This window comes from Brienomyrus brachyistius, chromosome 7 (assembly GCF_023856365.1).
Source record: "Brienomyrus brachyistius isolate T26 chromosome 7, BBRACH_0.4, whole genome shotgun sequence".
In the NCBI taxonomy this organism is placed as follows: Eukaryota; Metazoa; Chordata; class Actinopteri; order Osteoglossiformes; family Mormyridae; genus Brienomyrus; species Brienomyrus brachyistius.
In genome coordinates, this window is record NC_064539.1 from 3,465,799 (window position 1) to 3,492,034 (window position 26,236).

A 26,236-nucleotide genomic window follows, 5' to 3' on the forward strand; every position below is an offset into this window, starting at 1 on the left:
TGACATTAAGAGGTGGGGAGATACAGTATATTGTCACACTGGGCCTCCTGACCCTTTGGGCCAGTAAGGCCAGTGTCTCTCTCCGGTAGGCGATCACCTCTTTATGGTGTCTTTCATACTGCTCCATCAGGGCTGCCGGTTCCTCCCGGATGCCCCTCAGAACAGATATTTTTTCCACCTTCAGACCTGAGGAGCTCTTCACTACATTGGCAGCGAATGTTTCTGCACCAGTGGGCTTGAGTGCGTGGGGGGAAGGAGGGGCGTGTGGTGACAAGGAAGCAGGATGGTTGGGGTTTGGTGATCTACCAGACTGAAAGGTATTCTGGGGACTCAGGGGACAGTGTCGCCCTGATGTAGAGGGGCCTATAGGAGGGATGGCTGATGTAGAGGAGCCAGGTGTGGAGGTGCCACACATTGAGGAACCCTGGTGATCACACTACAGGGGGACAAATGTTGGTGGGCCAAGAGGAAGTGGCTGGGGAGTAGAAAGCACAGATGTCTGGGAGGTGGGTAGACTACAGAGATTTATGCACCCCGGGACTCCCTCAAGTGCTTCTGAGATCTAGGATGGCCAATACTCGGTCCTCCCCAGGAGTGAGAGAATGCAGACTGGTGCTCCCCCCAGCCCACCTCACCTGCTCCCTCCAGAGTGCTGCAACCATCCTTTTGGTGATGCTGACATCGTCCCTGCACTTCCTCCTCATACCCTCTGCCAGGCGGCAGCAGCCATGGCCCGCAGAATGTATCTTTTTTCTTTCATCTCCTGCTATATATTTTCCTGATATATATTTGTCTTTTGCAAAGTGCATCATGGTATAGGAAACGTACCCCAGAGCAGGACTTCAGACTAAACCATTTTCGGGAAGGGTAGGTGTGCTTGGGGTGAAAAAACTTTACATTAACTGGTGAGATAGATTAATTTTATCTGTACTTTTTTGAATATGAAGAATTATATTATTTTGGGGGATATCTCCCTATTTTAATGCTGGAGGGAGCCCCTCCCCCCAAATTTATGCCTGACCCACAAACCCACACACTGTTCACAGATGAGAACAGCGCAGACCCTGCACGGTCATGTTTGGCAACTCCTTCCAATTTTATAGCCCAAACCAGGAGTAAAAGATGTCGAAAATCAGACCCTTCATAAACTTTTCTATCTTCAATGATACTCCATAATGCTGCTTAAAATGAAGCAATGCACGCACAAGTTAAAGCTCTTTTCGTTTTAATGAATGAGGAAAGAAATAGTATTGGATAAAGAAATGAATTAGTCTTTTTTTTCCATGTGAGCATCCTCCTGCAGCCTTTAAATATGGAAAAGTGGCTGATGGATGGACTTCTGAGTGAAACTCATTACCCCAAATTTTCTTAAATTGGCTTATATATTTACAACATGGTGACTGCAACAATAATACACCTACGACTGTGGTGTTCTACCTAGAGCACCACTAGAGGGAGCTCACACATTCTATTGTACTTGCCACAGTAACAACAGTGATGTATAGGAACAGTTAGAAGCCGGTAATTTATATATAAAAAATGTAATTTCATTAATCTGAATGGGTGGGCCCAGCTGTCAATCCCACCCAGGCCTATCCATAGCTCCGCCTCTGTGTCAGTCCATCTCTTTGCAGTCCAAGTTGTACATCTACCAATCTGGACAGCAAATTTACAACCGTTCTGTTTCGGTGGTTATATTTAAGGAATGTCACATTAGTAAATTCACGCTTTACATGAACATCTGAAATGGGCAGAGACAAAATCTGCAGTACAGGCAGACCAATGTCTTTAAAACTCCTTTTTCCTTCAGCACCCTCATACTGCAAAACCTCAATCCAAAGTTCTCCATGTTGTTCATCTCTGTGAAACTGCAACAGGAGAGCTCTCTCCACTGGTTTTCTAATTCACCAAGGGAACAGGAAAGGCCCTCTTTTGGTAGGCTGCCTACTGCAGGTAATCTTACCCGGGGATGTAGCATCTCCAGCTTACTCAAGTGACTCTGGAAGTCGCATTTGATACTGTGTCCAGAAGCAGTCCATGCTGCGCTTAGGAATGACGTCTGTTTCAGTGTAGAATTGACTGTAAATTCCTAGCAAAAAAAACTGCCAGAAAAGTATTGCAAAATTGCTGTTAATCACTGTAAAACCCCCAGCTCCATGGGTGTCCCTACAGGTGGCTGCCCTTTGCTGCCAGGCTTGCTGTCACCTTCGTCTGTGCCCATGTGTCAAGTAGGGCAAAATGGGGTAGGTGAAAATAGAATTTCCCCAAGGGGAGTAACAAAGTACCTTCATTTCATTTAGAAAAGAATTCCAAAATGTCTTTTACAGGTTTTGTCGTATGTAAATTACAGCAATTGTCTTTTTTAAACAGAAAAATAACAATTAACTGTAATCTAGTTTAAAATGTTATCATGTATTCTATTCAAATTATTGAAGTTACCTGGCAACTGGAATTGGCAAATACTATTGATTCCAATGAAACATTTGAAACCACAAAATCACATGAAGAAAACGTACGCTGACCGTTACTGAAACGACCTGGTATCTGTTTCATACCTCACTTTACAACACACAGGACTTTTAACAATTTAAAGGCACAAGTTATTTTACGTCATGGCCAAGCCACCTTTGCTAGTTTAATGGCAGAAAAATAGTCAAAGCCAGGCGCCTGGTCCACAAGGGATGTACTCAGTCACTGCTGTGTTTATGGTTTAAACATGCTATAAACTAATTTTTTCTAACATTTTCTTTAAGAGCTAGGTGCACTTGCACCTTGGTGGATTGCTATTATATTTGTGGATTTGCCAGGTAGAAGAAAAGAATGCTTCTCTACAGAGATACAGAAACAAATCTGCTTGTACACAATGTGAAAGCGTTTGAGCAGACCATCTACAACAACAGCAGGATTCCACCAAAGTAGAGGTCTGCATTCCCGTAGAATCCATGGCAATTAAGTGCAGGGCAGGACAAACTTTCATTTTTGAATGCAGGAGCACAAGGGAAGTGACTGATATGCTCGCAGTAAAAAGAATGAAACAAGTGCTTTTTGTTATCAAACAATTATTTATTTGCATGAGTAAATAGAAAATTACACAACAAAGTATAGCACGATATCACAACATTACATTGTCTCAAAGCGCTTTAGAGCACCCCCACCCAAAGCCCCCAGTGAGTAAGCCATAGGCGACAGTGGCAAGGAAAAACTCCCTAGAAGGAAGAAACCTTGGGAGGCACCAGACTCAAAGGGGAAGCCCAAACCTCCAGGGGCCGGCAGGGAGAGTGAAAAACACACACATCAGATAACTGCAACAGGTATTCTTCTACATATCCTATACATATGCATGGTACAGTGGTTAGCACTGTTGCCTCACACCTCTGGGAACATTTATCCATTTTCTAAAACCGCTTCTCCTGTTCAGGGATGTGGGGATCAATTTGCCTTTTGGAACAGGCGGTCAGATGGATCCCAGAGGCTACAGGCACGAGGCAGGGAACAACCCAGGATGGGACACCAACCCATCACAGGGCAGGCTCACACACACAGATCATTCACACACACACACACACACACACACACACACACACACACACACACACACAAAAACTCACCATTCATTCACACACCATTCATAAACACCATTCACACACCAGTCACTCACACAGCATTCACTCACACACACACCATTCATAAACACCATTCACACAGCATTCACTCACACACACCATTCATAAACACCAGACACACACCAGTCACTCACACACCATTCACTCCCCATTCACATACACCATATACTCACACACACCATTCACTCACACACGCCATTACCACTCACACTCACTCACACATGCCATTACCTCACACACACCATTCACACACCTGTCACTCACACACACCATTCACTCACACGCCATTACCTCACACACACCATTCAATCACCATTCTCATACACACACACACACACACCACTTACACACACCATTCACACCCATCATTACCAAACACACTCACATACCATTGACATATACCACATTCCCATTTGATGTGGACACCTTCACACTGCCTGCTTCTAGATTATTTATGTTCAGGTGTTCCACTAATAATTTGTCCACTTTAGTTCCAGCAATTTCCCAATTAAGAGCATTCAGCTGGAATTCACTGTCTACAACCTCTATCTCCACATCCATAATTTCCAATTCAAATTCTGAATTAAAACCCCTCTCTGCAGTCTCCTCCAATTTGACCTCTCCAATTTGTATTTCGACAATTTCAAATTTATCATTTACACCATCTAGCTCAAACTGGCAGAGGTCGACCACTACGGCTCCTATTTTCAGCCTGTCTTGGTGGTCATCTGCAGGCTTTATGGAGACTGTCCTTTCATTTAACAGAAAAACCTCTAACCCATGCATGTCTAACCCCTTATCCCTCCCAGGCTGGTTGATGGGTGGAGTTGCTGGGGAGCACTCTCCTTCTTCACCCCAGCAGATGATCTCATCCCACTTGTCCCAGGCTGCCCAATACACATCATCCGTCCAGCTAACTGCCTTGGCAATTGGCTTTCGGGTGTGTGACACGATGGAACGGTCAGCCTGGTCAGAGGGTGATTCTGCTGGGGAGCACAGCTCTTCCTCATCTTCCCAGTCAATCACTTCCATCCACTTGTCCCAAGTTGCCCAGTATCGATCGTTGCTCCAGCTGACAGCTTTTGCAATTCATTTGTTTCTGAATGAGGAAAAACACACAAGCAATACAATAGAGCTGTCAGTCACTCCTGGCACATGGAATTCAGTTCTGCACTGACACCTTCGCAATGAACAACTGCATTATAGCATAGGAAACTAGTTAACTTTCACATACAATTTACATATAATCAAGAAAGAAGCCTGGAACAATTTTAAATTTTACTAAATGGCAATATACTGATTTTAGTCACCAAACAAACTTTTCAGGTCTTGCTTCACTACTTTTATCTGTGTTTGTTGCAATACATCTGCCCTCTCCTGGTCTGCTGGAATATCATTGCTGTAGGCAGCACCGAGCGCAACCACCCGCATCCTCTTCCGAATGCAACATGAAAGCGCGGGAAAGCGCACGTGCAAAAGTGAAATATCATCTAGACTTTGCGGCACAGGAAACTAGCCGACTTGCACATAAAATTTAAATATAACCAACACAGTAGCCCGCAACAATATTCACTTTATTTAAAAGGAATGAACTAATTTACTCACAAGCAAGCGCAATTATTTACTTAAGCGCAGTAAAGCGCACGCGGAAAAGCGAAATATCAACTACACTTTGCGCATAAAATTTAAATATAATTAACATTGTACCCCGGAACAAAATCACTTTATTTAAAAGCAATATACTGACTTTACTCACCAAACATATTTTAATATACATGCAAATTTGACAGATACTAAATAAGAAAAATTATCCGATAAAATGGGAGCAGAAAAGCAACGTACCTCGTCATCTTGGTGCAGAAAACAAGTGAAGCTGCGTCTTTCAAACCGGCAGCGTCCCACGTGCCGAAGAGTCAAATGTAATCAAGCAACACGGCCCACACAATTAAATAATAACATCATAATAATTATAGCTCTTGTATAATTATTCTATATATTATTCTATAATTAGAGGAACAGACTTTTATAAGTTAACTTGTTCACCGAGAATAGTATACAACACCGTAAGCATATAACCCTTAAAGGATGATTAATTAAAATTCGCACATTCATCCTGCATAACATAAAACAATGACTTAAAGAGACTTAATATGAAATGAACGCTACTGTCCGAGGGCATTTATCTCCACAAATCGCTATGTAACATAATGTCTTAAATACTCTGATTTTCAGAATGACAGAATCTTAACATTTAAAACTTTGTTTTGCGATACCGATACGTAGTGATATTGGTATGTGGAACAACGTTATGTTACACACGCCTCCCACAATTCAAGAAGCTGTAGTTAGATTAAGAGCGTATTCACAATTTACCCGTTTGCCTTTTACCGTGACTGAGCACGATCCCCCACCCCAGCTGGTCTGCATTCCCCACATTGCAATTAACGATCCTGGCCTCAGCGCTTTTGTTACCGTGGGACTTTGTTATGTTGAAGAAAACATTAGAAGGGAACTTCTGTCGCACAACTGAATGAAATTTATGATTAATGCATGGCAGCATTCTCCAAGTACAGTGGGACGGACTCCCCAACGGACCGAGAGTGCTTGTGATGTAAAATACACTAAGATAATTCAGTTCCTTTAAAGAGCGGTTCTTTTAATACTCTGTATTATAATTTTCGTGTGCTGTCCCCTTAAAAAGCATATCACCAGTATTCCTTATTCAAATTGTCCCATTAAAAACTACAATCCCCAAACGTCAAATTGCATGCTTCTGCATGTCACCTACACTTCAGACTTCATCCTCAAAATCAAAGCAGTATTAACACAAGCGACATGTGCCATCACTTAAAGCCAATGTAACTTTTTTAAAATAAAGTCTGTTTCAACTGGATTTTTACCTAAGTAAAACAACCATTTTATGTTCTATTTATCTTAAAACTACTGAAACAAATAATTGGCTACAATGCAGTTCCGCTGTTTTGTTTGGCACCGTAAATTATGTCCTGCATTCTGTGGAAAAAAATGAAGGCTGAGGAATGTTACGTAACACAGTTAAAATGCAAAAGTTCTCTCTGGTGTAATTCACTGCATAAAACCATGGTCTTAAGTGTGGTGTCTTCTTCATAACACTCCCTGACTTTTGTATCCGTGACCATGAGATAGGGTGGGCTGCTTTTCTTCCTTCATTTTACTAGTGTTCCTCCCTTTCCTCCCAGCCTTGGCTGGTGGTTCAGGCAGCATCACCTTCTTTTAATGGACCCAGGTGTCATTTATTTTGAAGTGCAGAAAATGTTCTAGCAGAGGTCTTAGACAATTTCTGAATTACACAGAACTCTGACTTCTTCTGAAGCTGTGAGAAATTGTTCATCTGTAATTGTTGCATTGATATTTGTTGATGTGCGTGTGCCCTCCTTGAGCAGTAAAGGGGAGATCACATGCAGAGCTGATTTTCTGTAGTTTCTTAGTCTAAATAAAAATAAAATATTCTCTTCATATAGTCTGGAAGAGCCAATTAGTTATTTCTAGAAAAATAAATAGAGCCAATGAAGGAACCAGATGTCACAGTAACACAGGTCACTGTCTGTGGTGCTGGGTGTTGGGCTGGCGCTGAAGAAATAGGATAACTGGCCAAAGTGTCCGTGTGCCTCCACTGATTACAGGACATTAGTTAACAGTAATTAGCAATCATTTATAGTTCTCATTTATAATGATGTAAAATTATAAATATATATATATATCCATCCATCCATCCATCCATTTTCCAAACTGCTTATCCTACTGGGTCGCGGGGGTTCCTGAGCCTATCCCAGTTCCCAATGGGCACGAGGCAGGGAACAACCTAGGATGGGGGGCCAGCCCATCGCAGGTCACACTCACATACCATTCACTCTCACATGCACACCTATGGGCAATTTAGTAACTCCAATTAGCCTCAGCATGTTTTTGATTGTGGGGGTACACCGGAGTACCCGGAGGAAACCCCACGAGGACACGGGGAGAACATGCAAACTCCACACACATGTAATCCAGGCAGAGACTCGAACCTGGGTCCCAGAGGTGTGAGGCAACAGTGTTAACCACTGCACCACCATATATATATATATGTAAATATATATATATATATATATATATATATATATGTAAATATATATATATATATATATATATTATGGACAAAATATAATCGTGATTTAATGTATCCCTTCTGCTCTTAAAAAAGCGCAATATGTCTGAATGACGAATATGTCTATTACGTTTTAATAATCTTGTTAATATTTGTTTACCTTTTTTTCTGTAATCACTCTATGTTAAAGCAATTTTTAAATCTAGCTGTGAAATTGATGATGCTGTTGTTATTCTGACTGTCTGAACATAAGTGAGGGGATGGATGCACTATTCTATGGAGGCCTCTGAAGAGAATAAATTATCCCAATATTATATTGGGAGAGATGATTAAATCAGAGCTAGATAAGATTTTAACAACTCTGAGCTATTAGTTAAGTTCTTCCCAAATGAGTTTGATGGGCCGAAAGGCCTCCTCTAATTTGTAAATTTCTTATGTTCTAAGACATACAGTACTGTGTGAAAGTCTTAGGCAGTCCAAAGAAATGTTTAAAGCTGTTTATCTGGGTAGCAAGTGTACTTTGACTTAGAATAAATGACACAATTTAACATTAGAACATGTGCAAATTAAGAGTAACACAATAAAAACTAGTAATAACTTCTTCTGTTTTCTAAAGCGTTACTGATATCTAGTTGGATGGCTAGATGAACACCGCTTCAGTTCCCAAACTTCTCCCCAGCGGCACCTCAGCCGTTCCATGATTTTGTTAAATTTCACCAACAGCTCAATTAAATAATTAATTATACTGGTTTAAAAAGTCAGTGACAGATTGACTAGCTGTACTGTATGAGGTGTGCTAGTGGCCAAGTCAAAAAATACATGGCTGCACTGGATGGTCGTTACAAATACTAGGATGATTTTAGCAGAGGTTCTGAAATGGCTAAGCTGACACACTTTGACAGGCATAATGTAGCTGAAGTTCAGCCTGTAGCTGAAGACCCTGCCCCACTGCAGAAGTTCAAGGGAATTCTGCTTTTCCTTCTCCATCACTTCCTGGATGGCCTCTTTCGAAGACCTCTTCATGCACACCCTAGCCAGATGCACTGAGAGGCTTGGCTGTGTCTTCTTGCACACGGGGCAGAGCAGGAAATGCCTGCTCGAAGCACTGGGGATAAAATAAAATTAAAAAAAGTCATAAATAAAGATTAGATTTGATTCATTACTTTTAGTTGAATAAAGAAACAGTCCAGTCATCATCAACACTGTTCGTTTCACAGTGGTTTGGATAAATAACATTTGCATATCCTGATGGCTCCTAGACTGAGTAAAGTACATAATCACAGCTATTGAAACATGTTAACTAATTACTTACATTTATATTAAAATAAAATTTAATTAATTAAATTAAACTTAAGCTGCTTCAAAATATTATTTTAGGTTTGTAATGTACATAATCATAGCTATTGAAACATGTTGACTAATTACTTACATTTATATTAAAATAAAATTTAATTAATTAAATTAAACTTAAGTTGCTTCAAAATATTGTTTTAGTTTTGTAATGGATGCAATTTAAGTTTTAACAATAGCAGTCAGTGGTCAGAGACTTTTGCACAGTGTCAGTAAAGTAGAACAAGTTTATCCACAATTTCTACAGATTCTAATGAAATGAACAGTCCATTATTGGGATGGCTGAGGTCCTTCACGATCTTCTTGGCCTTGGTCCAGCACCGCCTGCTGTAGATTGAGTGCAGGTCAGGGAGCTCGGTGCAGATGGTGCGCTCAGCTGATCGCACAACCCTCTGTAGAGCTCGTCTGTCCTGCATGGTGCTGTTCCCGAACCAGGTTTCCTCCCAGAGTACGTGCAGATCAGTTGCATTGGGGAGTCCATACTGTGATGCTGAGTGAGTGTAGTAGGAGTTTGAGAGATGAAACTCCTGATGATTTACTCCCTCGGCTAACTAACCAGAACAGGATCATACCAATACCAAAATTATAAGTTTATAAATGTTTTTCACTACCCTGATTCATTCAGTTATTTCTGTTTGTTAATTCCACCCCCCAAGCAAATACATAAACAAACAAACAAACAAATATTGAGGGGGGATGTGTCAGAGGTGATAGAATCAGTGGATGAATCTAAAAAAAAAAGTCATGATTTTTTTCTCTCCAAAACATAATGCACAAAAGTTAGGTAAGACATTGACATGTTATGACAGTAGCATGATGCAGAGGAACAAACAGAAGGAAATATCAAACTAAACCTGAGTCAACTAGGACTAATTACACTAAATTAAGTGGAACACACAAAATACCTAAAACCACTTAATAAACAAACAACAAATATTGCATTAGATAAACTATACTGATGCCTGAGAGAAGTTGTTGTGCAAGCTGCAGCAAGTACGTAAGGCACAGGTGCAGAGACACTACATATAGTGCAAACTAATTTAAAAGTATACAGTACACACAATGATTCCTGAAAAATCAAAATACCGTGGAATACTAATGAAATACTTATCAGGATGATGATGATGATGATGATGATGATGATAGAAATAATAAAGAATTAGTTTAAGGTATTATGCAATTGACATGTACAATTAAAAAAGAAATTGCACCAGACATTTCCTGTGGCAAAGAAGGGTTGCTTTGTGGCATGTCGCCGACAGGATGTCATGGGCAGGAGGGTAGGCAGGCAGGGCAGCACAGGCAGAAGGGCTGGCGGGCAGCCAGAACTGTTTTGCCACTGCAGTTTGTTTTACAGTTTCATCTGCATTTGTTTCCCCAAGGTATAACAGCAGCTAATTTATGAACATGCTGCTTTTCAGAAAAGAAGTTTAATTTCCAGGAGCATGACCAGTGCACACATTTAGTGTTGACGGTTCTTTGTAAAATGGATGTCCTGTACTTTTATTGATCTGTCCGTCCGTCCATCCATCCATCCATCCATCCATTTTCTAACTACTTCTGATGAAGTTCCGGGTTATGGCGAATTGAACGTCTGACTCCGGTCAGCTGAGCAAAGTTGGTAACCTTGGTATTGTGTGTAGGAGATTCGGTATAACTATAATTTCGTTCTCCATTTACATGCCGGAAGTGTCTTTAAGTGTTATGTAGTTTTGCCTGAAACGCAAAAATAAAAGAAAGCAATTAGAGCTAACCAGTTGCTGCTGTAGTGATTGAAGAACTTTTGTCGGAAGTTGGATTCGAACCCACGCCTAACTTCGGAGAACAGAATACACCTTACTTCGGAAGGCTGTTTACGTTGAGTCGGGCGAATGAGACCACTCGGCCATGGGGCAGTTTCCAGTTAAGGCTGGCTCGCTGCGAAGAGTGGGTGAGTCCTAGTGTGCGTTAGAGCGGGGTAGCGATTTCAGTCAGAAATTTCAGGGTAATGGCGGCGAAAAAAATGGATCATATTGCCAATGTTGCTCAGAATCGCAGTAGCCTTCCGATGGTATGCGGTGCGTTGCGGTAGATTACTGTGACAAGAAAGCAAACTTTCATTATTACCATTCTGTTTATATTAAATTACGATCTTCCATATTAATCAAGGGATTGTAAAACTGAGAATATTTCAGCTCCAGTAGTTTATATTAAAGTTGCCCGAGTCACAACATGGTCTTTAAATGGCAAAGACAGACATAAATCAAATGTATATGAGCAGCAACATAACTTAGCATCCGGACCCCCCGCGACCCAATAGGATAAGCGGTTTGGAAAATGGATGGATGGATGGATGGAAATGTGATGTGGTGGCGAAGTCGTGCAGAAGTTTTACAACTGCACTATCGATTTATCACTTTATTTAGAAATATAAATTCAGTTCTTATCATTTTTAAAAGTTACTTTCTTTCACATTTGAATTTCAAGGTGTCCCTCACAGTGACACTGAAGGGCGGGGCTACGGGGGGCGGAGGTGGGGGACGCGGTCAGAATGGTATGTTAATAACACTTTGGCTCCTCAAATTTCACCATCCTATGATTCTGCTGCGCGTCCTCGTGACCCAATTTTAATAGTTTTATTAATATTTTTTTTTTTAAATTTGCGAATACAAAAAATGTCGTCTTTACTGCAAAAAGTCATCCCTTATGTGTAATGTAATGCTTTTTTTTGACCACTAGATGTCGACATAGACCGTGGAAAGCCGGTCAAAGTAAGTGCGACACTTAGCGGCAATTACAATATTTATTGTTAAATCAATGTAAAAAAAAGTTAAATGTAATGACTTGTACTTTTTTATGAATTTGGATCTCTTTAGAGCAAACATATTCAAATGGTTTGCTTTTATAACGCTCCAAGTAACTGCGCAAGCCCCTCAAAGTGCTTTATGCCTCTCGCTTCCCATTCATTTCAATGGGCTTTCCCGACATTTGGGTAATTGTTTATTCCAAAGCCTCGAAAACACTCTGAACTGCAATTTGTCATGCAAAATGCATAATTTGTTGTATAAAATATGCTGACTTCTAAAAAACAATTTATTAAAAGAAAATAAAAAGGGCATGCCATTATATATTTGGTTGCTTTTTGCCACCGTTTGACCGTTTTCTGCTCAGTAACTGTGCCTGGTCCTTCCCTGCTGTAAAGCTACTTTTAGTACCTCTTGCTAGCTCACCATTTGGTCACTGACAAAAGATAAAAGAAGCCGACCACCCAGACAGGCAGGCGCCCAGAGTAATTACTGCCATAAAGCTATCACGTGTACGGGGAATGCAAAGAACGAAACTAAATGGATACAAACACCCCAGCCCATTTCAAAACAAAAACATTTCGCTGCTATTTTGCAACATTCTGGATATTTCAGAGCACAATGTTTACCTTCTATGCAAAGAGCTAAATCCCAGATGAAAAGCAAAGTCGCAAAATATTCCTGCATGAGCGCCGAAACCCCCTCCCCCATTTTTCCCCCAGTTCAGGAGTGGACGCTTCTGCTCAGAAGCTGCAAGGCTTTTGGCACAGCGTTTGGGGAAGCTCAGGGAAAGCAGCAGTCGAGCCCAGAGGACCCCCCCGCGGGAGTGAATGCGTCTTTTCCGGTGCTACATTGCTTTTGCACGGTGAGAGCGTTTGGAAAGGCCCAGCTCGGCGAAAGCGGCAGCCGATCTCTTTACGGACCCGCCCCCGCTGGAGTGAGAGAGTCTTCCACGGTGCTGCAAGGGTTTTGCACGGTGCTAGCGTTTGGAGAGGCCCAGCTCGGCGAAATACTAGGTAAGTTGAATCCTAGGTCCTTAGGACTCTGAGCGTATTCACAGTGGGCTGTCTTTTCGGAGCCTGCTTTTTATTACAAGTTTAGCTGTTTATTACTAGCTATCATTCTTTCATACCTTTAGCCCCATCCCTTCTGCATTGCCATAGCGCTTTGGTTTCATATCTGATTAGTATTTAGTTGTTTTTTTTTTCATGGTAGTTGAATGCAGGCTCCGCTCCTAATCCCATTAAATTTGAATACTGGGTCATTAGGACCCAAAGAGAATCACGGGCGCCATTTTGATGACGTAAACTTTTTTTTTTTTCCGCCATTTTGGTATCCTGCCGTCCTGAGATATGCCCCGAAACACACAAAGTCAGCGCGCTGCAACTGAATCCCAACATGTTTTAAAAAAATGCTTCTAAACCGCAAATTAAACTGGGTGACGAGGACCCTGTAAGGTGCCAAAGGAGAGGAGACCTGCACATGTAAAGTCACTCTACCTCTGCTTCCAGCGAGACAAGAGCTCCAGATTCTGTTGAAGATTTCATCTTTTGTTGAACAACTTCTCAAGAATGGCTTCCAAGTTGTAAGTTATGATCAATTTATTATTTCATTTGAATCTGTAGAAATTGTGGATAAACTTGTTCTACTTTACTGACACTGTGCAAAAGTCTCTGACCACTGACTGCTATTGTTAAAACTTAAATTGCATCAATTACAAAACTAAAACAATATTTTGAAGCAACTTAAGTTTAATTTAATTAATTAAATTAATTAAAGGCGATTGGCTCAGCTGAGCAGTGCATCAGACAAGCCTCCAACATCCAGTCTCTGTTGAACAGGGTTGTGAAAGCAGATGTAGGTTTTCAGGATATATTTAATCTTTGTGATCACATTGCTGAAACTCAAGATGGCATTGGCAACCATCGCTTCAATTTAATTTCACTTGTCTTGCTTTCACAAGTTGAGAGAAGACCATGTGGCAAAAGTACATACTCTCCAACTACAGACCAGCAGTTTGAGGAAGAAACTGTGTAAAATAGTACTGTTATAAGGATACTAAATACTAGACACAGAGCCTCTGTCTTCCCACCCCCACGTCACAGGAAAGACACAGCTTCTGTACTGACACCAGTATATATTGCAGTTCATTGGCTATAGTTCTTGACAAATATATACAAGATGCCTGTGTGTATAGACCTGCCCTGTCTATAGTTATTTTTCCAAAAAGGAGGTAACTGGATGTTCATCTTTCATATTACCGTAAATGTAAAAAAAATAATAAAGTATTTTCCTTGTCTGGAAAATGTATTGTGTACAGTTCATTGACTATAGTTCTCTACAAGTCTATACAAATGCCCGTTGCTTTGGATAAAGGCGTCTGCTAAATGCTTAAATGCAGTAACGGTCCTAGCTGATGAGGCGCCCTAGGCGAGCATCAGCGCCGGCACCCCCCCCCCCCCAGGTGTAGGGAAACTATAGCGGAACTAATGTTGCGTTTGGGTTTAGGTCTGGTCAGTTTTGCTGGTAACATTTTCGTTTTGCTCAGTTATAAGTGCAGCATTTGTTATGCGGCTGAGAAAGTGTTTTAAGTTATAACGTCAATATTCATGGATATTGGAGTTATTGTATGAGCTGCAGTCATAAGTTAATGGCGTGAGCAAGCTGTAGCCTATTTAGGTTTGTGTTTGGTTATTTTTAGGAAAATGCCTGTGTTTTTACTGATTCATTTTTTGATGTATGTGCTTTATTTTATCTAGTTCTCACGGCATGCTCGACCGGATAGATATGTGAATAAATGCCCGTGATCAGAGATCAACTTGTGTTCGTTATTGAGGGAGGTTACAAGGGGGGGCGGCTCATAGGAAAGTTACGTATCATCATCATCATCATCATCATTATTATTATTATTACTTAATAGGCTTTGCTAAGCAGGTAAATTCATGTGGGCTTGTTCTTTTCATATTAAGACGCATTAATACCAACTAGCTTTAAGAATAGTGGAATGTTACACTTTTTTCTTCCTCCGTTTGTGGCACCCCCTGGATGAATGGCGCCCTTAGCATTTGCCTATATTGCCAATGCCACGGGCCGGCCTGCATAAATGCATGAGTGGTAACGCAATGGGGCTTATCATGGAGATTACCAGGGTCTTTCAGCTAACATTGCTGGCCTTTTTTTGTTGTGTTTTGTATTTGCATTGTTCTGCATGTAGTAGGAGAGTAGTGTATGTTTATTTCGAATGGAAGAATGAAAAAATACCTATATGTGCATTACATTTTGAACATAAAAGTAGGCTGTGTTAAGAAAACCCGCTTCTCTGTCGATTTACTCGTGGCTCGGTCGTAAATACATGTCTGACATTTATAATGAACCAAGACAATAAAAATCGCTTCTCAAATTTGCCCATTTATGGTTCTTTATTTCTGAATGCCAGCTTGTCCCTGATAGACGTTCATTCATTTAAAAGGAGCTCTACCCCGTCCCAAGATGGCGGCTCTGTTGACGCATTCGCTCCCATAGACGGCTGTATTCAACGCGACAACCAGTGCTGCTGCCTTCTGCAGGTTGGCGAAGATGCGAAGGGAAACCGAGCATCAGATGAAGGTCCACTTGTTCTACCAGCAGCTCCTGAGGTATGGTGCTATTGTAGAGTAGCTGTTAGCCATCCATCACTCTCCATGTGCTCATCTACATCTCCATCCACTTCAGCGAATCTGTGTGGGGGCCACTGGACCTGCTCAGTCTGGTGGCAGCAAGCGTCTCGAACCCATCTGACACAATCTTCTGGAAGGCAGCCCTCTTGTTGCCAAGTGATCATGAAAGAGATGCCAGTGTTGCTAACCAGTAAGTGGGGGAACTGGGTGTCGTTCGGGGAGGGATTGGGTGTTAGTTGGGTTTAGAGGTCCTGGAGCTTACATTTGTGCCCCCCTCCCATCTCTGATGCAGGATTTTGACAGAATGGCTGGAGTCCAAATTCGGTAACTCGGAGAAGCAAGAACACAGGGAGATGGTCCCCAACGGACACATGCAAACCTTGAGCATCAGCAGCGGCCTGCGGAGCGTGGGGGAGCGCATGCACACAGTGCACGTGTGTGTGAAGGTGTGGCAGATAGGGGGGAACTTGCCGATGAATATCGACAGGCTTCATGCCCCTGTGTTGCATGTTCTGTCATTAATGTTAGTCTAGCATAGCTTAACATAGCCTAGCATAGTCTGGCACTATGTGATATTAGCAGGTCCTGTGGTAACACAGATGTTTGCGAAGGGTGCAAGTGCAGGAAGTGAGGCCATGTTTCTCACTGTGGGTCAGGTGGCCCGCGGGCCCCTCAGCGAGGAAGGCCAGTTGGCATTGGAGAAGCGGAAGGGGCTGATGGGCATGGGCGCCCTGCTGATGCTGCTGCCCTCGGCAGTCAGTCCCGGGGCTGATGAGGAAGACGGGGACATCTTCCTGTTATCCGCCCTGCTGCAGCTCCGGCAGATCCAGCAGGCTAATGCCTGGCCACAGGCCCTTCCTCTGGTGGTGGTGGTCCCAGGGCAGGCTGGGCACAGGGCCAGCGATGAACGGCTAGAGGAAGGTGTGACACTAACCGTGTCTATGACAACAGGTGTCGCGTGGGATTCGCTTACTTTACTTATAGCATTTCTCTTGAGGCTATGTTTACGTATGCAGAGCTAATACAGTTGGTTTGTTCCTCCTGTCTGACCATCGGTTTCCTTTCCCTGTAAGACCTGATGCTTCAGACACTCATTGAGGAAGGTTTGATTTCAGAGTACATGTTCGTCCATATCCCCGAGACCACGAACGAACCCCAAGGATCCGAGCAGGTGAGTGTGCATGTTGTCGCTGGCCTCGGTAAGATTGAACCATCCCATTGACCATCACCCCCGTCTCCCCGCAGATCCGCCATGCCGTCAGGTGGCTCGCTGCCCGCTCCACGGCACCAGCCCGGCTCGTCTCGCAGACGTTGGTGCAGGTTGTGGAGGCCGGGCTCTGCCGCGAGTTTGCTGGTAGGCTTCACCGTGATCGGAGGGACCGTGACATGGCGGGACTGCCCTCCCAGGGCCCTGCACCCGTCATCGGCCTCTACAACACTGTCCTGGCTTTCTTGGCTGGCCTTGTGTCGTCCCCGAGTCTGGCTGGCCTCTCCTGGCCCGTGGCAGAGTTCTCGGTGCCAGGGGGTGGTGACTGCCTACCACATCTGCTCTGGAACTCGGCTGAGCACCTGGAGTGGCTCCAGGGGGCAGTCCTGAGCCTGCGGCTGCCCGACTGGCCGCTGCCAGCCGTGGGGGGTATGTCCATGCCTCAGATTCGGAATTCGGACTTCTTGCTAAGTGGCTGCTTCTTAGTCTGTTTCCTTAAATTTCTGCTGCTGCCACCGCTCCCCCCACCCAGCTCCTTGGAGCCAGCTGGTTGCCTCCATCTTCCAGTACGTATCTCAAATCCCATGGTCCCGCCACAGCCAGCCACTCCTTATGTCCCAGTTGGAGAACCTTTTGGAGAGGCTGCGTCAGGACTGTGTGGGCCGAGGTGGGGGGCCGGACAAGGAGCCCACTTTCTGGGAGGTGCCCTGGGACGAAATTGTCATGCTCTGTGTAGAGCACCAACTCCGGGACTGGAACCCTCCTGGGTGCCCCGTGAGTGAAGGTGAGGAGGGTGGGGTGGGTCTGACGTTTGGGGGGGCCTACTGGGGATGCCATGCAGGTGTGAACCTATCCCACCATCTTCAGATGTCATCAGTGACGACGGAGAAATCTCGGTGTATTTCCTGAGCGATGGGCTGCAGGGCTTCATACCGCCGTCCTGCTGGGTGGATGCCGTAAAGCAGACGCACAGGGACAAGCAGCAGGGGAAGGCAGGGTAAGAGCCAGCCAGCCATGTAAATCTAACACATTCCAGATAGACTGTTAACAGTGACCTGCAGATTTAATGAATATTATTTACTATTAAATGGAAGAAGAGGGAAAGCCATCAGCTTCCAGTCTTGCTCATATCCCCAAGAGTGGTGTACAATACTGGCTTCTTATCCAAAGTCTCTGCCATTGCAGGTGTCACCAGAGCATGTGGCCTCATCCTCGACTGGCCAGGCCACGTCTTCAACAGAAGCTGTTTCACAGCATGGTTGAGGACCCTGAGTCCGGATCCGGTGTTGCCCCTGTTTTGGATGCTGCCTCCAGCCCCCAGGACCTCCTGGCTCGCATTGAGGAGGAGAAAGAACAGAGCCGCAGGTCTGACAGAGAACAGACATGCTACACACGTGTACTCTCTCATGTGAGTTGTGGCATAAACATTGAGCCATTTCCTGTTTGACTTGGATCTGCAGGTTCGAGGACCAGCTGCGTACCTGGCTTGACGTCGAGTCCCTGGGCCCTTCCTCTTCCTCCTCACCACTTTTCTTGCCTTCTTCGTTACTGTCTGTACCGGAGATCGTAGTGCCCTCCCCAAAGATGGCTGCCCCACCTGCACTTGCCCTGGTATTGACCCTGTGCCTACACAGGTGCTCACATTTTAAGACCCCAAGTACCCTGTGCTCATCAGTTGAGACTGTTTCTGTGCCCATTTTTGTAGCAGAAGGAGCGCAGTGTCCGCAGTGACCAGGCCAGGGGAGCTGCCAGTTCTATGGGGAGGCGTCTACAGGAGCTGGAGCAGCTGATCTCTGCAAGCCGGGAGGAGGAGCTCGCATGTGAGCTGAAGCTAAGCTGCCTTCTGGACATTGTTGATGACTGAGTGTCATGTGACCCACCTGATGTCTGCCGTTGACTGCCACAAGTTGTCTCTCTTATGCCTGATTTCTGCAGTATATTTAGTTGTGTGGTACTTGTGCATATATTGCTTTGAAGAGTATGATGTACAGTAATTTACACAACATTGGGAGTGTTGTAACTGGGGGAAAAACATGTCATAGGAAATGGACAGTTTTTTAGGGTTTTTTTTTGTGCAAATTTTAAATATTAAAATGTTATTGTATTTAGAAACCCATGGCTATTTCTTTGTTTTTTTTCCATCATGAAACTTTGTTTATTGTACTTTTAAATTGAATCACAATTTGCTGCAGAATCTTTAAAACCTGTGACGTTATTTGCCCATATTAGACACTCATACGTGGGGTTGTTACTGCTGTTTCTTTAACCTTGTGTATTGTTGGTCAAAATTAACAATTTAGGTAATATCTGCATTGTACACCATTGCAAAAGTATGTCTTTTTTTAGATTCTTAAAGAAATGTCATGCAGCTCAATTATATATTCATGTAATTGAACTGAAGATCACAGCAGTTCACTAAGCAGTCTGCCACTGAGTTCCTTTTATAAACTGGCTGGCTGGTTTTTAAGAAAATATGCCCGTGGATGCCCTACAGGTGGCAGCAGGGAGCCATCTGCATATGTACAGACAGTCTGCTGGTTAAGAATATTCGACTGACTTGATGTAGCTAAGATATTTTGCATTTAAAAGCAGATGGCCATAGATCCTATCATACTAATTTAGTTTAAAACTATTTTTAATATCAAACATATGCATTACTTTATGATGCTCATGAAAACATCACCCTGCTTTATTCTTTCGTGGGCTTGAGGTACAGTACTGTATGCAGTTATTTTTAATATTACTGTACTATAATGTTCTGTAGTATTACTCTTCTCACACCAATAAATTTGACTTTAAGACTGACTTAGGATGGATCTTCTATTCTGGGGACTTCCTGTATTCTGTATGATGTTCATTATGAACTGCTTCCTCTGATAGTTTTCTGCTTGTTGAAATAATGTCTACCTGCCCCTGCGCTCACTGTCATGTAATTCTGTTATGCACTTTTAAATGCAGGGAGCAGATAATCCCTCCCCCCCCCCTGCTGACTGTTCCAAATCATGGGTGCATGTTACAAGTGCGGAACATATTTTAACTTAGTACTAACTTAGCATCATATTTGATCTGATTCGACTGAATATTCCAGGTTTCCATCTCTCATGCATCTGGTGTGAGGTGTTTTCAGACTCTCAGGCTGGCGCAAAGAAATCTTACGGCAAGTCTATTTTACACTAGTATAAACGTAAAATCAGCGACACCAAAGGCGTTAGAGTAGTTTGCAAAACCTACAGACTATTTAAAAGGTAACACAACTGTTGCATACGTTTTATATGCGTGTTATCTGGGTGTGCAGACTTGTGGCGAATTGAACGTCTCACTCCGGTCAGCTGAGCAAAGTTGGTAACCTTGGTATTGTGTGTAGGAGATTCGGTATAACTATAATTTCGTTCTCATTTGCATGCCCGAAGTGTCTTTAAGTGTTATGTAGTTTTGCCTGAAACGCAACAATAAAACAAAGCAATTAAAGCCAATCAGTTGCTCAAATGCTGCTGTGGTGATTGAAGAACTTTTGTCGGAAGTGGGATTCGAACCCACGGCTTACTTCGGAGAACAGAATATCCCTTGCGTCGGAAGGCCAGTTACGTCGTGCGTGGTGTCTGAGACCGCTCGGCCATGCGGCAGTTTCCCGTTAAACCGTAAGGAGTAGGTTAAGTCCAGCCTTGGCCTCCAAGCTGACGTTTTTCTACATATGTGCTTGTGTATCATGGACAGTAAGAGGGGGCAGGCAAGGAGAGAATTTCTCTCTTTGGGGATCAATAGAGTGTTATTATTATAACGTCTAAAAAGTATGATGGTCTGTCGATGAATCAATAAGAAAATAAATGAAGTCGTTTTCGCGAACACGCTGGTAAAGCCAGGGGCCGGACCGACTGTAGGGGGCGTGGCCAGAGACTGCCTGCTGACCATAGCTGTCAAGTCTCCCGTTTTGGCCGGGAAACTACCGTATTTTACTTCTCTTTCCCGCCGTCCTCCCGTATTAGTATTTTCCCGTAAATCTCCCGTATAATAATATATATATATATATATTTAAAAATTCTTCTGCCTCTCCAAACTGAACTGTCAGTAGCCTCGCGAGAACTGCCACCTGCATAGCCTGGGTGGCAGTTATCGCGAGATTAGTGCCAACAGCGGGAAGGAGAAAGGAGAGAGATGGATGGATGGATGGATGTGTAGAAGGAGAAGGCGTCCCTGCCAAGAAACAAAGAAGTCATGTAAATACATCGGAAAATGGGACGACGAATTTACTTTCCTAAAGAGGAGCAGGATGGGGCACAGTCACGCGTTCTGTAAGATTTGTAAATGCGATTTTAGTGTCTCCCACGGGGAAGGAACGATGTCAGTCGGCATGAAAAATCCAAGTCATTAGTGAATGACAGAGAGCCGCATGAGTGAACATGAAAAATTAGTAGAAAATGCGCAATGAAAATAAAATGTAAATGACAAATGGTTATTTTATATTTCTTGTACACCTGTCTTAAAATGTAAGGGATACTGGAGCCTGGTTGCGGTGGTGGGATGGCTCTCGGCGGGTGCCGGAAAATTTCCTTTATTTTCAAATCCAAACCTTGACAGGTATGCTGCTGACTGTTCCAAATCATGGGTGCATGTTACAAGTCCGGAACATATTTTAACTTAGTACTAACTTAGCATCATATTTGATCTGATTCGACTGAATATCCCAGGTTTCCATCTCTCATGCATCTGGTGTGACGTGTTTTCAGACTCTCAGGCTGGCGCAAAGAAATCTTACGGGAATTGAACGTCTCACTCCGGTCAGCTGAGCAAAGTTGGTAACCTTGGTATTGTGTGTAGGAGATTCGGTATAACTATAATTTCGTTCTCCATTTACATGCCCGTAGTGTCTTTAAGTGTTATGTAGTTTTGCCTGAAACGCAAAAATAAAACAAAGCAATTAAAGCCGATCAGTGGCTCAAATTCTGCTGTAGCGATTGAAGAACTTTTGTCGGAAGTTGGATTCGAACCCACGCCTTACTTCGGAGAACAGAACACCCCTTACGTTGAAAGGCCATTTTCGCTGCGCAGGAGGCTTTAGACCGCTCGGCCATGGGGCAGTTTCCAGTTGGACTGGAAGGAGTAGGTTAAGTCCAGCCTTGGCTCCCAAGCTGACGTTTTTCTACATATGTGCTTGTGTATCATGGACAGTAAGAGGGGGCAGGCAAGGAGAGAATTTCTCTCTTTGGGGATCAATAGAGTGTTGTTATTATAACGTCTAAAACGTATGATGGTCTGTCGATAAATCAATAACAATATCAATGAAGTCAATGTTTATGTAAAGAAATCAGAATTCAGGAAAAGCCAGGGGCCGGACCGGAGTGTAGGGGGCGTGGCCAGAGACAGCCTGCTGACTGTTCCAAATCATGGGTGCATGTTACAAGTCCGGAACATATTTTAACTTAGTACTAACTTAGCATCATATTTGATCTGATTCGACTGAATATCCCAGGTTTCCATCTCTCATGCATCTGGTGTGACGTGTTTGTCATACTCTCAGGCTGGCGCAAAGAAATCTTACGGGAATTGAACGTCTCACTCCGGTCAGCTGAGCAAAGTTGGTAACCTTGGTATTGTGTGTAGGAGATTCGGTATAACTATAATTTCGTTCTCCATTTACATGCCCGTAGTGTCTTTAAGTGTTATGTAGTTTTGCCTGAAACGCAAAAATAAAACAAAGCAATTAAAGCCGATCAGTGGCTCAAATTCTGCTGTAGCGATTGAAGAACTTTTGTCGGAAGTTGGATTCGAACCCACGCCTTACTTCGGAGAACAGAACACCCCTTACTTTGAAAGGCCATTTTCGCTGCGCAGAAGGCTTTAGACCGCTCGGCCATGGGGCAGTTTCCAGTTGGACTGGAAGGAGTAGGTTAAGTCCAGCCTTGGCTCCCAAGCTGACGTTTTTCTACATATGTGCTTGTGTATCATGGACAGTAAGAGGGGGCAGGCAAGGAGAGAATTTCTCTCTTTGGGGATCAATAGAGTGTTGTTATTATAACGTCTAAAACGTATGATGGTCTGTCGATAAATCAATAACAATATCAATGAAGTCAATGTTTATGTAAAGAAATCAGAATTCAGGAAAAGCCAGGGGCCGGACCGGAGTGTAGGGGGCGTGGCCAGAGACAGCCTGCTGACTGTTCCAAATCATGGGTGCATGTTACAAGTCCGGAACATATTTTAACTTAGTACTAACTTAGCATCATATTTGATCTGATTCGACTGAATATCCCAGGTTTCCATCTCTCATGCATCTGGTGTGACGTGTTTGTCATACTCTCAGGCTGGCGCAAAGAAATCTTACGGGAATTGAACGTCTCACTCCGGTCAGCTGACCAAAGTTGGTAACCTTGGTATTGTGTGTAGGAGATTCGGTATAACTATAATTTCGTTCTCCATTTACATGCCCGTAGTGTCTTTAAGTGTTATGTAGTTTTGCCTGAAACGCAAAAATAAAACAAAGCAATTAAAGCCGATCAGTGGCTCAAATTTTGCTGTAGCGATTGAAGAACTTTTGTCGGAAGTTGGATTCGAACCCACGCCTTACTTCGGAGAACAGAATACCCCTTACTTTGAAAGGCCATTTTCGCTGCGCAGGAGGCTTTAGACCGCTCGGCCATGGGGCAGTTCCCAGTTGAACCCTAAGGAGTAGGTTAAGTCCAGCCTTGGCTTCCAAGCTGACGTTTTTCTACATATGTGCTTGTGTATCATGGACAGTAAGAGGGGGCAGGCAAGGAGAGAATTTCTCTCTTTGGGGATCAATAGAGTGTTGTTATTATAACGTCTAAAACGTATGATGGTCTGTCGATAAATCAATAACAATATCAATGAAGTCAATGTTTATCTAAAGGAATCAGAATTCAGGAAAAGCCAGGGGCCGGACCGAGTGTAGGGGGCGTGGCCAGAGACAGCCTGCTGACTGTTCCAAATCATGGGTGCATGTTACAAGTCCGGAACATATTTTAACTTAGTACTAACTTAGCATCATATTTGATCTGCAAAATATTTGATTGATCTGCATATTTGAGCAAAGTTGGTAACCTTGGTATTGTGTGTAGGAGATTCGGTATAACTATAATTTCGTTCTCCATTTACATGCCGGAAGTGTCTTTAAAGGGGTACCACCCATCCAGTATAGTTATCACTGGGCTATCACAATGTCATCACAATACTAAAGACTGAAACAAAGCCGTGAGGTCAGACCCTCTGTATACAGCACACAGTCTCACCCTCACATCCTGTATGACCACATTTCTGCTGTTCACATGGCATTTCTCCAGCTTCCATTGCCCTGCAATGGACTGACCCATGAAGGTCTACCTCACTTTACACTTTGCCCATGTCTTGTGTGTATACCCTGTCCGATCCTAACGTGTATTTAGTGTGTGTAAATCTCTCACTGCATCTGCATTTCGCAGTTCAGCTTCTGACAACATTGTGTTTCCCATCTGTGTATTTGGGTTCGGTGCTTGTTGGGTGCCTGTCGTGGTCCTTCTATTTACAATTGTACGCGGGGCATGCTGGGATATGCGCCCCGCCGGTGTTACACTAGTATAAAAAAAGGAATCTGGTCGAGTTTGTTCATTGACCAAATTTTGTTTTTGTGAACCAAATTGTTTGTAGGCCAAAGCATTTGTGAACTGCAAGCACTACTGTACTAATGATAAATTGGTATGAAAAAATGGAGACAATTTCTGAGACACCAGAGCGATCCGTGTACTGTAATATTTATCTCATCAATAACACAGTAAAAATACACATTAGCGCCAATTCATCTTCTTTATTCATCATGAATATTTTAATTCATTAATGCAGGAGTCTGTGATAAATCGCTATCAGCATTTGGTTTATAATGGCCAATTAATGATAACTAAAAAGAAACAGAGAGACTGAAGACAGAACTTTCAACCATGATATGAGTACTGTTGCTGCATAATTTGTCCACCAGGGGTCACAGCGCAACCCCCATCTCGGCAAGATGGATGACTTGAAATACGTTTCTATATCAAGTTGAATTATTTTTATTTCTATAGCACATTTAAAAACAATCTATGTTGTGCCAAAGTGCTGTAGGTCAAAATAATATAAATATATAGTAAAAGTAGAGACATTGGCCAATGTTACACAAAAAATAATCAGAATCAGACTGTGGTTTATTGCCAAGTAGGTTGACCCTACAAGGAATTATTTTTGGTATAATGGTGCTCCATGGAAAAACAAGACTAAGCAACAACCAAGTTCAAAAAACAGTGCAAAAGTTATACAATAATCTAGTAATAAATATAAAATCACTATAAATGTTAAATACATGATGTGCAAAGCAGAATAGTCAGATTAAATAGATAAATAAAATGTGTTCCTGTGTGTGCAGGGTCAGTACAGAGATGCATCTAATAAGAAGCGGTGTAAGGCTGAATTAGCTCCGAGACGGACTGGGGACCTATGCCATGTATCGCCTTAGAAAGAAATAAGAAATCTTTAAACTGTATTCTCAGAAATTCTCAAAACTTAACAGGTAGCCAATGCAATGCAGCCAACACAGGGGAAATTTGGTGTCTATTTTTTGTTGAGAGCCTGGTAGCACCGTTTTGAACAAGGTGTAGTCAGAATAAAGATGCTTCTGGTAAACCTGGGTACAGAGAACGGCAGTAACCCAATCAGGATAAAAGCAGGAGTAACTCTCCAGGTCTTTGGCTGAAAGGTGTGGTTTAAGCCAGGCTATTGAACTCAGCTGACAGAAACACCCCTTCACAACAGCATTTATTTGTTTATCAAACTCAGTGATGAATCAAAGATGACACCAAGATTTTTAGTATGTGACTGGAAGTTTTCTGAATGAGGCCCTAATTGTTCTCTGAGATCATGAACAGTGACCAAAACTCATTACCTCTGTCTTGTTTTCATTAATCTGGACGAAAGTCATTGCTGTCCTGTTCTTAATATCCTCCAGACAGTTAGAAAGGGCCACCAGAGAGCAGCAGTCACCAGGTTTTTTTTTTTTTTTGTGACCAAATTTTTATTTGAGATTTTTATAACAAAGAACAAAATGGAACAAAACAGAACATACTCCACCCCCACCCCACCCCCAATACACCCTGAGACAGCAGTTCAAATATAAAGAAACAAAAAACCAATAAAGGTCACCGGCACACTCAGCCACGGAGAGCACAGATAAAAATTGAGGATAAAAGAAATAACACACTTATACCACTGAAAAATGTTAGAATTAGGAAAGTAAAATCAAAACAAAAAACAAGGAATATGGCCTCAGGACATGACCTGCAACCAATCTTTGACCAGCTGCACGTCATGGACCCAGCTCTGGATTGTAGAACCAGACGAGTTGTTAATCCGGGCTGCAGAGAGTTCCAGCAGAAGCAGATCAAGAAAGGTGGACTTCCAGACAGAAGGAATGGCACGATCAGGAGACTTCCAACGAGAGGCTAATAACAACTTGGCCGCTAAGGAGGCAGACA

General features: G+C 42.9%; 3 protein-coding genes across 5 annotated transcripts in view; 1 reads left to right on the forward strand and 2 right to left on the reverse strand.

The window, feature by feature from the left end:
• Positions 1 to 3,042: 3,042 nt before the first annotated feature.
• LOC125745807 (uncharacterized) overlaps positions 3,043 to 26,236 on the reverse strand; it is a 260,830-nt gene continuing 237,636 nt past the window's right edge. Inside the window, exon 3 of the transcript XR_007398758.1 lies at positions 3,043 to 3,854. The gene's annotated coding sequence lies outside the window, so the exon portion shown is untranslated. The remainder of the gene's footprint in view (positions 3,855 to 26,236) is intronic.
• Positions 3,043 to 26,236, reverse strand: part of LOC125745808 (uncharacterized) — a 66,700-nt gene continuing 43,506 nt past the window's right edge. The window contains exon 3 of one of the 3 annotated variants that reach the window (XR_007398761.1): positions 3,043 to 3,899. The gene's annotated coding sequence lies outside the window, so the exon portion shown is untranslated. Of the gene's footprint in view, positions 3,966 to 26,236 lie in introns of all 3 variants that reach the window. The other 2 variants (XR_007398760.1, XM_049019033.1) reach the window with 2 other exon arrangements.
• Positions 15,452 to 19,288, forward strand: LOC125745801 (germinal-center associated nuclear protein-like). The gene is made up of 11 exons (XM_049019015.1): positions 15,452 to 15,517; positions 15,594 to 15,728; positions 15,831 to 15,984; positions 16,195 to 16,459; positions 16,612 to 16,709; positions 16,784 to 17,174; positions 17,278 to 17,529; positions 17,613 to 17,742; positions 17,931 to 18,110; positions 18,206 to 18,356; positions 18,451 to 19,288. Exons 1-11 carry the CDS (start codon positions 15,459 to 15,461, stop codon positions 18,607 to 18,609), a joined length of 1,974 nt encoding a protein of 657 aa, XP_048874972.1. The 5' UTR covers positions 15,452 to 15,458; the 3' UTR covers positions 18,610 to 19,288.

What these genes read in the sequence shown, in the direction of transcription:
- LOC125745801 (XM_049019015.1), top strand. Translation starts at nt 15,459, where the DNA reads ATGCGAAGGGAAACCGAGCATCAGATGAAGGTCCACTTGTTCTACCAG. An exon ending in GATGCCAGTGTTGCTAACCA is followed by an intron (nt 15,729 to 15,830) that starts GTAAGTGGGGGA and finishes TCTCTGATGCAG; the next exon opens with GATTTTGACAGAATGGCTGG. An exon ending in AAGCAGCAGGGGAAGGCAGG is followed by an intron (nt 17,743 to 17,930) that starts GTAAGAGCCAGC and finishes CTGCCATTGCAG; the next exon opens with GTGTCACCAGAGCATGTGGC.